The 13,153-nt window shown below is 36.2% G+C and overlaps 1 protein-coding gene and 1 pseudogene across 1 annotated transcript; both read right to left on the minus strand.

The window, feature by feature from the left end:
• Positions 105–2,464, minus strand: LOC104784242 (annotated as a pseudogene).
• On the minus strand, positions 9,992–10,413 carry LOC104782182 (protein RALF-like 25). The gene has a single exon (XM_010507043.1). It carries the CDS (start codon positions 10,383–10,385, stop codon positions 10,164–10,166), a length of 222 nt encoding a protein of 73 aa, XP_010505345.1. The 5' UTR covers positions 10,386–10,413; the 3' UTR covers positions 9,992–10,163.

Below are 13,153 nucleotides of genomic sequence, written 5' to 3' on the forward strand. Positions count from 1 at the left end.
TTACATAACTATGGTGTTCCATCATAGCTGGATAAACCTGTACGTAAGGTTCATCTTAGCTGGAAACCACCAATACAGACTAGTAATTAAATCAATCATCGTTTCTAGGATCTCAAACATTGTCCTACCCTTTTTGTCCCCTCGCGGCTACTGCTTTCTCCAGTCTCTTTGTGGTCTAGAACAGCAACCACTGGGCATTTAGCATTCTCCATCACCCTCTCGTTGACTACTCCCCATCCCGTTACCATATGCGGTAATATGATCATCCACACCTTGTTATGTTCCGCCGCATTGCATATGTCCTCGTGCATCGTTCCCAAAGCTGACACACCTTTTAAGTGGCGGATTCTAATCCTCTGTTTCTGGTCTCTGACCTGTCCGTAAATACTAAACGCAGCTTCTATCTGGTCACGCGGCCTCCCTTTACACAACTTATCTATGAACGGCACACCGTTTCTTCTCGTTCGTTGGACCATCGAGATGGAGGATGATAGTTCAGTGAGTTCCATCAAATGCATCACATATACTTTGAGTGATCCATTGGACGTACCAAGAGACTCAACGAGTTTGATTATGCAAGGAACGTCTTGAGGACCACGTACGCAGGCTAGGATGCGTAAGTTCTCTTTCTCGTCACCTGTGGAGTCAGAACCATCATTGTTTAAGGGTTTATATACAGCCACGACTGATGGAGTCGTCATGAAGGTTGTGACCAGAGCCATCAGGACTAGAATTGCGAACATCTCGTCGTTGAGCACCTAATCGATATTAAAAGCATGTAGATCCATCACAAATTTTAAGATATCAAGACTAAAATATCTCAATGGCCAGTAAATAAACATATATATAAAAAAAAATTCCATGTTGCATCTTCTCTACTTTCACAAGTTTTGGCCAGTGTTAAGGTCCTACAACAATATTTGTTTCTTTGGCTTTTGCTTCTTTTTCTTTCTAATCTAGTTCTATTGTTTAAATTAAATGTTTTTTTCGTAAATAAAATCTATAGAAGTATCTCAACCTTGACAAAGTAAATAGGTCTTCTATTATATGAAAGAACTAATATTGTGGTAATGTGTACTTGTCTAGTTTACTAGTACTATGTACCTTCTTCTCCTTGCCGATGTTTAGTACAACTAGCTCAACGAGCCCTTTAGTGTTCATCAAAAACCCTAAAGTGAGGGATTCACGCGCCGATATGGTGCACATCATCGCCATGAGGAAAGTGCCAATGATTTTCCCTGCGCAAGCCGTGGATATTACCAAGGCCAATATACCCCAAGCCTCTGCACCTTTGATCTTGTTTACATCTGTTTTCAATCCGCTAGATGCAAAGTAGAGCGGGAGTAGAAGCGCGGAGACAAAGTCTTCTATCCGCCCGACGAGCTGGTCACTAAAAGATTCACTTTTAGGGATGATCAGCCCAAAGACAAAAGCCCCAAATATGGAGTGTAGTCCGATTAGGTCTGTAATAAAACCGGAGGCTAGGACTCCTGCTAGAGTTAGGCATATGCACGCCTCGTGCATCGTGCTGGCATAGTTCTGGACGATCCATTTCATGGTTGGTCGGATCACAAAAATCATGAAGATAACAAAGGCAAAACCTGAAAGGAGAACCCATATGGATATCAATGGAGATGCATGTTTGTGGTGGTCGTGGCTTCCGGGGAGAGCCACAGCTAAGGCAAGGAGGATCCATGCGGCCATGTCATTGAAGGCAGCAGCTGCTAAGGCTGTCTGACCAACACTTGTGGTCAAGAGCTTGAGTTCAGCTCAGATACGGGCAAGTACTGGGAAAGCTGTGATGGAAAGAGAGACTCCAATGAAAAGAAGGAATTGCCAGTATCCTGTTGATTCATGATCCTCCTCCACGGCTCTACGGAGAAAAAGGGAAACACCAGCGCCCAACACAAAAGGGAGAGAGATTCCGGCAAAAGGAATAGCAAAAGCTTTTTTCCCCGTGCGGCCTAGAACGGTAAGGTCTAGTTCTAGACCGACTAGGAAGAGGAAGAAAAGGAGGCCAATGCTAGCAACTGACTCTAGTATCGGAGTGCTCCATGCTGGAAACACGAGTTTAACAAACTCTTTGTTTCTCCCCAATGCTGAAGGTCCCAACAATATCCCTCCCTATAATAATTTTATTAATATACTCGACGTTAATGTGACAGTTTAAAATATAGAAAAGCATATCTGTATGCATGTATTGTCTAGAGCTTACAAGGATCTCGGCGACGACTTTGGGTTGACGAAGGGGTTTGAGGAGGAGGGTAAGGAAGCGGCTGGTGAAGAGGACGATGGTGACTTGTATTATTAAAAGAGGAAAGGCACATTTGAGAGGATTGTCTCCTCCCCATACTCCGTCCGACGCAGTTTTGATGCTCGTTCCGTTTATCGCCATTTCCTTCAATTTCAGTCAAAATAACGAACCCTGAACGATCTTTATACTTTTAATTTTATTTTTTTGCATGTAAACGAATAATCTAACGGAACAATTTTATTTGATTTTTTTTTTTAATAGATTTTGGTGTGGCCTTCTCACTAACATGATTGGAAGATCTTATGACAAGTTAGGAACGACCGATTACTCCTTTTATAGACGAGACAGGAGAGTGGTTAGTGAAAAAAACCACTGTTTTTTTGCACAAAAGAATTTGAAAGAAGATCCATACATTTTTGTTTTGTAATGCAAATCTTTTTTTCCCTTGTCAACATCATTTTGTTATTATATATTTGAATTCTCTTGTGCGTATATCCATGGTGCTCACTCTGTCACTCACATCATTACTTAAAATAATTATCACTAGCTGTTAAAGAAAGAGAACGTCACTGACATTAATTAAGATAAAACACCCATATTGATATTTCTATGGAAGCAATCGATCACCAAGTCTTTATCACTAGAACGAAAATCCGATGGTCAAAGTTATGTATGATATGAATATGTTAAAGGAAGAGCAAGTGCCTGAATCCGATGAGTGGAATTGAGTCTACCTATCGTATTTTTATAGAATGGCTTCCTTTGCCTGTCATATGTAACTTCCAATGTTCTGAAGGTGCATGCGACGTCGCATGCATACGTCTCATCTGAGATGAGACATATCACATATTCAACCGCATTTGAATCATTTATATTGCAAAATATTTTTTGTCACTGTCGGTTATTAAAAACAAGTATTATAGTCTCTGTGCAAAATCGTATTTTCTATAGCATAAATTCATTTTAAGTTGAACAAGACCAGTCCAAATGAAAGGTGGTCCTAATCAAGAAAAAAAAGTAAGTGACTGTTCTCATGATACTAGATTTTTTAAATGTGTAATACTGTATATTAAAATATTTTTAAACAACATTTATTTAGTAAAAAAACAATAAATTTGATGGTTTAAAAGGTATAACCACTATCTTAAAAATGAGTAAGTGGCTCTTAGAAAGAAATTAATGGTAATCTTTTCCTTATCTCGTGTCTCCATCATCAGTCCATCGGACCCGAACTGGTTGAGTGTAATATACAAAGTCTTTTGTTTTTCTTAGGTCTAATTTTTTAATGTATAAAATGTGTATTTGCCGTCAATTACGAAAGAGTAGTTTGAGTCCACTCACGACAGTCCACTGTCCACTACTAGTCTACTACTTCTCCGTTCATATATGCATAATGCAATATATTCGTAAATATCTCCTCGATCGTGTACAGTTTGAGAAAAAAAGTATTACGTCTTCTTGAATTTTAAGAAAACGGCGGGTACTTCTTTAAGGTAAAATCTTGCGCAGGACACGAATAATTCACTCTGTTACGATCGAACGTTCTGTATACAAAGTAACAAACACGTCGAATTAATCATTCTTCGTTCATGGTGCGTCGATCATGTTTCTTTGTTGGTACCGTAAATCAATATTCTTGAATTGTGATAACTAATTATCGTAAATATGCGAATATCCAGATCACGGAACTGAGTAAACGACAAAATATCCCATAATCGACTCAAACAGTCAAACCTTTGTTTCAGTAAGGCGAAAGCTTATTGGGGTATATACATCGCTCCAAACTAATTTGCTTTAGCCACTAATTAAAAGTATCTTTGACTTTGTGCCAACAACTATTTTGTTATACTACGTAGTAGTACCCTATATTTTAAGCACTCTGGCTCTTAATTGGAAACGTGTCGAATCCTATAGTATGTACTATGTACACCCAAAGAAAATTAAACAAATGATTATAACAAAAAAAGGCATTAAAATATATTATGTATATATAGTTAAACCAAGCAGAGCCGTGTCTCGTTTTTGTAAATAGAAAGTAAGCAAAGCAAACTTCCGACAAGAGCGACTAAACTTGAACCGGGTCTTCCATATGAAATAATTTCGATTATTTAGTTTTGCGAGTAAGAGAACTTGTAATATTTGAGGAAGCATCTGAAATATTAACATTCAAAAAGCGTCTAAACACATGTCCATAATACGTCGTTACCTAGGCATCATCAATCTTTCATAAATGAGGTCTAACGGTCGCTTGTCTTTATCAGCTTATACCGTATACGTTATTTGCAATCATACTACTTTGTTAAACGATTCCTCCGTGTTGCAGCTAGCATACCATTGCACTGTTTTCTTTTTTGGGCTCAATCCCCACCATCATCTTCATCTATATATGTTATCTCTCGATGCAAACAGTTTATATCCATGGGTACTTTGTCTCAACTTTGCAATCCCCATCAGCACATTCCGATTTTAGCTATAGGCTACAACCTCAAAAAAAAACCACAAATTTTAGATCCCCACAGTACTGCAGCTCATTAAGCTTTTCCATCAGGCTAATTGATGAATCTTTAATGACATAAATAAAACTACGCTATCAACAAACCAAGTCAAAATATGGCTACAACAAACTACACATGTATGATCGAACTTGGATCTCTAGCGGTGACTTTGTAGACCATAATACTCTTATAATTTATTTAGTAATTCTAAATTCGAAGATGATTTAGCCATTAACTCAATGCTCACATATAATTTATTTGTTTAGTAATTCTAAAATACAAGTAAACTAAAATACAAATTTATTTGGTCATTAACTCAATGCTCACATATAATTTAGCCATTAGTTATTAAGTTTGCGATACCATATTTATTTTACCCAATATTTAGCCATTAACTCAATGCTCACATATAATTTCTAAGTTTGCGATACAATATAATTTCTAATTTCTAAGAGATGATTTCTAGTTCATCTTACCCAATAGCAAACTTGTATTTTATGCAAGTATGAGCGATTAATTGTTAGCTGAGAGATCATGAAAATTCTAGTGATCAAATTATTTTGCAAATAGTAGAAAATATGAAGGAGAAATTTGATAAATATTGGAAAGAATTCAGTGACATACTTGCAATTGTTGTAGTTCTTGATCCAAGATTGAAATTTCCATTTCTGGAATATTGTTACAATACTTTAGATCCTTCAACCAGAAAGTCAAACTTGGCTATGTTCGAAGCAAAATAGTTAAACTTTTTAAAGCTTACTAGAAAAACACACAAGCAACATTACTGCAACCACTTCACAAGTTTCACAAAAGAGCGTTCCTTTTGGATATGATGTAATTATATTCTCTACTTTATCTTTGCTTTTCTCCATGACTATTGTTTACGTTCTTATTTAAGTATAGTCTCTTTTAATCACGTATGATCTGATTGCTTTAAGTCTCTTTTACTTGTTTGTTGGATATTAAAGTGGCAACGTTGTGACTTAACTAGTGTTTCTGTGTGTATTGTCTCAGGGGTATTGATACTAGGATTTTTGTATGTCCAAGCAGGTTCAATTAACCTTATGTGTTATAGTACTTAAGGTGTCAATCCAAATGGGATATTGCTAGCAATCAAGACGCAATCAAGCAATCACAAGTCAAGCCAATTCAAAAAGAGTGTTTGTTTAACAATCCTAGAATGATCAAAATGCAAAACGGAAATGAGTCACAGAACTAGAAACGAAAATGTATGACAAGAAGCGAACAAGAATAAGTGAAACCGAAAACGATTCTAAGCATGAACTAAACAACAAGAAACGAAACAGTCTCAGGAATGCAATAAAAATCAGAAAGAAAGAAGTCCTAAGGATGGAAGTAATTGATGTCGGTGGAGTATCCTAGTCTATAGAGTGTTTAACATGTCACAAGTAAACCATCCCTAAACAATGAACATCACTTCTTAGCTAATCTAATCGCTTGACAGAAGCTACTCAAACTCAACCACTTCCAAACCTAGCTCTCGCTAGAGAAACATGATCAAGCATGGCATGAAAAACAAGTTCATTCACGTCAACAAACATCCTAGACAACTAATCTCTTAGGCTAGGAATGTAAGTCTCTGGCACTAGTTGGTTAGACATTTCATCGAACACCTTATGGGCGTGGAAATGTCTAAGACCTAGTTCCAATTGATCAGAGAGAAATTAGTATTTCTAACTTTAGTCCAGAAGGGAGTCATACAAATCCAAGCTTAAACACCCTACATACTAAGATCCTCCGCCTAATCTATCCCATCCTCAAGAACTACCACACTACTCGGATCTAGAAATCATCATCAACGATACCAAATTATAAAACATTGAATCAAGCATCATTAGATAGATAAAAATAAGATGAACAACTTGTAATAGAAATCCAATGCAAAAACCCAATAAGATCAAAAATACCTTAAGGAAAAGAACAATACGAGATAAAAGATGTCTTCAGCCACGACTTAACAAAACCTATTTATAGTAAAAACATGTAAATCCCTAAAACTTAAAACGACAAGGTGAAGAGTTGGTTTGGGAATCTCCTGAAGCGTGTATGACGAAACGTCTTCCTGACATGTGTGAACGAGTCGGTGTGCGTCTAGTGGCTCGATCCAGATGGCTCAATTGAGGTCGAGTGATGCGTGTTGAGGTTGGCTCGAGCGAGGTCGACTGGGTGGAGTGGAGGGGTGTTGGCTCGAACCAGAGTGGTGTTGGCTCGATCTAGAGTGGTTTTGGCTCGAGCTGGGTGTTTACGCATCCACTAAAACAATGATAACTCTTGAACTACACCTCCGATTGGCTTGAAATAAACGGCTTTGGAAAGATGACTCAATTCCCTACAACTTTGATGGAGACGCCGAAAGCTAAATCCCACTCGAGTGGAACGGCTCGAACGGGGTGTTGGAGAGTGGCTCGAACGGCGGGTCGGAGAATGGCTCGAACGGTGGGTTGGAGAGCGGCTCAAACGGCGGGTTGGAGAGTGGCTCGAAGGGCGGGTCGAGTGATGCGTTTCCGACGTCCCCTAGATACCTGAAATACTCTGAAATGCACAATGTATGCGAGGATGATGCAAGAACTACCTAAACTTGCAAAGTGTATATAAAAGACTAGAAAATGATGCAAAACAATGAGTCATCCTAACTAAATGCATGATAAATATATGCTATGGAGAGACAAAATATAAACATATCATGTATGTTATTCTTACATTTCTCAAAAGAGTGGTGGTAGTGGAAAATCACCTTTAGAGACATATTTGGATGAACCGGTGTTAGATATGGTTTCATTTAGGAGAATGAATCTGATTGCCTATTGGAAAGACAACGCAAGTCGGTTTAAAGAGTTAGCATCAGTGACATGTGATGTCTTAAGTATTCTAATCACAACGGTTGCATCAGAATCATCCTTTAGCATTGGTAGTCGTGTTCTCAACAAGTATAGGAGTTGTCTTTTATCAACAAATGTCCAAGCTTTGATATATGCAAGAAATTGGTTTAGGAGATTTCAAGAAATTGGTAAGAATTCTACCTTTTTTGCATATAGTATTTGTAGTTAATGAATTTCTAGGTGAGTTCTGAATTTGCTTTGAATATTTTAGGTGATGAGTTCAATTTTGTGGACGAGAAATGAGCTATTGTCGCTATTTAAGTTTGGCTTTGTATTGTTGACTTTGCTACTAAATTTGGTTATGTATTGTTCTTTTGGATTTTAATCGTTTTGTGTTGTTGACTTTGTATTGTGTTTTGTTGACTTTGCTACTAAATTTGGCTTTGAATTGTTGACTTTGCTACTAAAGTTGGTTAAGTCTCATTAGTTTTGCTTAGTCATTATATTCAGTAAACTAAATTTCTTAAATTATACAAATAGAAATTGTTATTTTAAATTATACACATTAATTTTTAAATCTCATTTAATAAGAGAAAAAAAATATGGACTGTCCATGGACAAGACCATTTGGACACAGACCTGTTTTGGATCATTGTCATTATGATCTATCCAAATTTCGCCCATAAAAAAAAATTGTTCATCTGGACACACCCAATGATCGTTGGTCCGTCCATTTGACAGTTCTACCCATGTGAGACACAAGGTGGTAATAAAGTACCTGAGTAAGACCGGTGGTGGAAGCTAGCAGCAGAGTGGTTTCCATGAGGCATCAGCGTCTGAACAATTAAAAACAATGGCATCAAAGGCCACAAAATTTACAACAGCCAAAAACACAATCCAAAATTTACTAAATCATCAGAGAATAGCGAAGACGTCTCACCCTCGAAGAAGAAACAATGATTTGGAGTCGTCAATTAGAGTTTTATTACTTATAAATGATGCACATCGTCAATGGGCCTTCTTTTAGCTCATTTATGTTATTGGAACAACAAAAAGTAAAATCTTGTTTTGTAAAATGAATTTTAGGTTTCACTCCCCTAAGCTCATTTTTGCTTTGATTTAGTTAATAAAACAATTAATCTTTTACCTAAATAATTGCTTTAATGAATTTTGAAATCTTACCAGTTTGGTAATACACTTTTGATTTTTTTTTTCACTATATATGTTTATATACTTATTTAAGCATAAAACAATGTTGTTAAAATTTAATCATACTATCATGTGGCATATTACAAAAAAATTCATTACATTTTAATTAAATAACTAACAAAAGAAAATTTTATATTGGTTTATAAAATAATATAAAAAAAAATTCAAAATTATTTACATATTTTATTTATAAGGAAAAAGAGGAAAATGTTCAAGGAACTTCGGTCTATCATAGAGAAGAGGAGGAGAGTGAAGAATACGATTAAATGAGTTTATCAAGAGGGATGAGGCAGAGGGGGTTTCTATCACTCAAGAAGATCTCTTTGGTTGGGCTAAGAAGCTCGACAAGTTCGGAAAACATAAACACGCTTGCCAGGTACGTACGTTATAGATGGATCATACTGGATTAATGATTATATATAAAAGAGAATTTGGAATTTTGGAATTAAAACTATTAATGAATGAGAATTAATGTGTGTGTTCCTTGTAGATATATGAGTGGATGGATACAAAGAAAATGACAATTCCTCCGACCGAGCTTGCAAACTATTTAGGTCTTGTTGACAAAACTAAAGGCATAAAGGCAGCAATAGCCTTGTTCGATATATAGAGTGGACCCAAACTTCGACAGAAAAGACCCTCATGCCAAGAATTTGCCTGCTCACCGGAAGCTTCTGGAATGCACCTACTCCAAGAGAGGCACGCTTCCTAACTACATCTACTATTCCGGATCCTCGTCTTCCTATGTCTTGAGTAGCCCGTCTCGACATACCTCCGGTCCAGCTGTCCTGAGAGGCAAGTCTCGATATTCCGGCGATATAGCTAACCTGATAATCCCGGCCTATTTTCCACCTCCCTTTAGTCGAAGCCCATCAGACAAATAACTTTTGCAGCTGATAAGTTTGGATGATCGTGGCGGAATAATTTACAACATAAGTTTGGTGAGTAGTGTATTAATGAATAAAAAAGCACAGGTTTCCAGAATTTAGCTCTTGGATCTTTTTTTCTTTTTAACTTTAAAATCGTTGTATCTTCCTTGTTTGAACTGTGTTTCTGTGTTCATCTGTATAATGTCATCTCTTGATGCAATCTATTTTATCTCTATGGCACTTATCAACTTTATGAATTCTTAGAAAAATTCACATTCGATTTTAGCTTATAAGCTGAGAACCATATATGGATTTTCGTTACTATGACACATGAATTTATTAAGTTCAAATTAAAACCCCGTTAGCATATCACCGCCAATACTGAAGATCAATCATGTGAAATGTTTTGAAGTACATAACACCATAAATAATATGACTTATATGGTGGCATATGTTACATAAAATATATCATTAGATCTCATGCTTAGGACAGCCATTACGGATCATGTCGGCGGCATCGGTTGATTTTGGTGCAGCCACGTGTATATTTGTGAACCGGGGTACGGGGTTTATGTGGCTGTTGATGACATCCTGGGGGAGGATTAGGACGTGAACATCGGTTGAGGTTCAGATATTTCTTCTTCGGTTCGTTAGCCTCAACTCCTCCTGCAATCAAGATGCTAAAAATCACCAACAAGATTATTATAAATGTCTTCATTATTTGTTGTTCTTTTCTTTTTCCTCCTCGTTGGTGATTTCAAATATTGTTTAAAAAAGTGAGATGTGGATATGGGTACATATAGAGCTTAGAGGAGACGCTAATTTTAGCGAATCCAGATTTGAAAAAAAGTCTGATTCTGTTGGATATGAAACATGGTTTTTGGAGATGTTTTTTCGGGATTCCATTGCTTTAATTTAGAGAAAATTTTCTTTAAATAAATTGATTCTTTCGAATTCTTTGATTAAGTTTTGAGTTTTCCAATCTATATTAATATTTTCACATTGATAAAGAAAACATGAAGTTGGAAACTGTTTACATTCAATGTCATTGTAATTAATCTTTTTTAAATAATTAAAAATTAAATCACACACACACACAAAAAAAAAGACAATTGTAAAAATCAATATTTGCATATAGCGTATAACCCAAAAAATCAAATTAAAATTCTTCATTCATTTATTTCCATAATTTTATCATATTAACACTAGTCTATATCTCTAATACTCCGAAATCTCCTCCACACTAATTTCGCATCTGATTAGAAAATTAAACATGCTATCGAATATCCATATATATCCGGAAATATATTCGATTTATAATTTATGATCAATTAAATTAATGTAAGGTGATTTTTGTTAACAATTATTCTCCCTAATCTCGACTTTCCAAAACAATCGGACCAAGTTATGTTCATTCCAACAATAATTTGTACCAAATCTAGAGAATATGCCTTATGTTTTCTATAATTTATTTATGCAATAAATATTGAATATTAACATTTATTTCAAATTGCTATATTTTCTAAATTTAAAGTTTGCTCACCAAATTTTCTCGATTACTAACAAACATAATCCTAACCATATGCTACATGTATAAATAATCTAACAATAGACCAAAAAAACAAAAAACAAAACCAGCACATTAAAGTTTAATCTTTGTTAACATTTCGTAGCTCCATATTCTTTGTTTATGTTTTAATATTCTGTTCTAAGCTGATTTACCTTTTTCTGATTTGTCAGAAAGCCGTCGGGTGATGAACTTAACGATATTGACGAGACTTAAAGAAAACCAAAATGGTGAGAGCGATTCTATTCATTATTATCTTTATTTTAGGTTTATGATTATGTCTTGATGAGATACATGTTTTGTGACACTGCAGCATGAGATAAAGCATGCGGGACTCAATGGATGGGGACGATACAACATTGTCGGATGGAGATAGATCCAACCAAATTCGTAGCATACCACTTAAAACGAAATCAAAATGTCTATTGTGCACCACCAAAACAACATGACAGTTAGAAAAAGGATGTGGATGAGTGGTCTAGCCACATCATAACGAGGTGCAAAGTCCTGAAGTATATAGTGTATTTTAAATCTTTTAGTTAAATAACTCGAGTTAAAATCTAGTTGTTTTGATAATTATATAATCATCGTAAATATGCGAATATCCAGATCACGAAACTGAGTAAAGACAAAATGTCCCATAATCGACTCAAACCTTTGTTTCATACATCGCTCCACTGGCATTGGGATAATTTGCTTAAGCCACTAAATAGATAAAATAGCTAATCAAAACTTGAAAAGTATCGATCTTTGACTTTGTGCCAACAATGATTTTGTTTGTTATACTAGTACCCTGGCTTTTATAATTGGAAACGTGTCGAACCCTATAGTATTTAGTTATGTACACGCAAAAAATATATATATACAAATTAAAGATGGTTGTATACTGAAAAATAAACAAATTCTTTCATTCATTCAAAACCATTAAAACCATTTTTTTTAAAACACTAACAACAGCTGGGAGATCTCAAGCTCCTGAAGTTTTCAAACAAACCCTAAGAACGAACGATTTACAAAAATCCGATTACATAGTAGGAAACAATTAAAACACCAAATCCATACAAAGTTCGTCCTTGCCTCTTCAAGGCATAAAACAACATCCATGATCCATCTCCGTAAAGTTTTCCGACGAGGCATGCTCACTAAAACCGAATAATTAACAGCATCACGAATCAATAGTTTAAATTAAAATCCAAAATTAGTACATACAGTAAAACCGGAAGACAAAAAACATTCGTTTTTAAAGCAAACCAAAACCAGAATCTTAACAAAAACGATAACCAATCATCAATCAATCAACATTAAAGTGAACTGTTTAGGGTTTTGACAATGGTGACTTGTGAGAGAGTGAGACAATGAACTTCCGCCGCATTGTGATGGTATCCGGTTCACATTTCTTGAAGAGGGTCTGTACGACGGTGGCTGCTCCGGCGTCGTCTAGCGTCGAGAATTCTCACCTCTGGAGGCGGAGCTGTACAACGTCAAGTTCTCCATTGACGGCGGCTGGCGTCAAGGCTGATCTATTCGTGAAAACGATGGATATTCGGGTTCTGCTGAGAAGGCGAAGGTGACAGCCAGAGAGCAGAGGAAGAAGAGGAAAATGTTCAAGGAACTTCGGGCTATCATAGAGAAGAAGGGGAGGGGAGTGAAGAATACGTTAAATGAGTTTACCAAGAGGGAGGAGGCAGAGGGTGTTTCCGTCACTCAAGAAGATCTCTTTGGTTGGGCTAAGCAGGTCGACAAGTTCGGAAAACACATACACGCGTGCCAGGTATTACGTACGTTAGATGGATCATACTGGATTATATATAAGAAAGAATTTGATTTTGGAACTAAAACGAATGAATGAATGAAAATGTGTGTGTTTCTTTGTAGATATATGAGTGGATGGATAGAAAGAAAATGACATTTCCTCCGAC

Source organism: Camelina sativa, chromosome 4 (assembly GCF_000633955.1).
Source record: "Camelina sativa cultivar DH55 chromosome 4, Cs, whole genome shotgun sequence".
NCBI lineage: Eukaryota > Viridiplantae > Streptophyta > Magnoliopsida > Brassicales > Brassicaceae > Camelina > Camelina sativa.

Bases quoted from the DNA above. Each gene is read 5' to 3' on its own strand.
- LOC104782182 (XM_010507043.1), bottom strand. From the start codon at position 10,385: ATGAAGACATTTATAATAATCTTGTTGGTGATTTTTAGCATCTTGATT.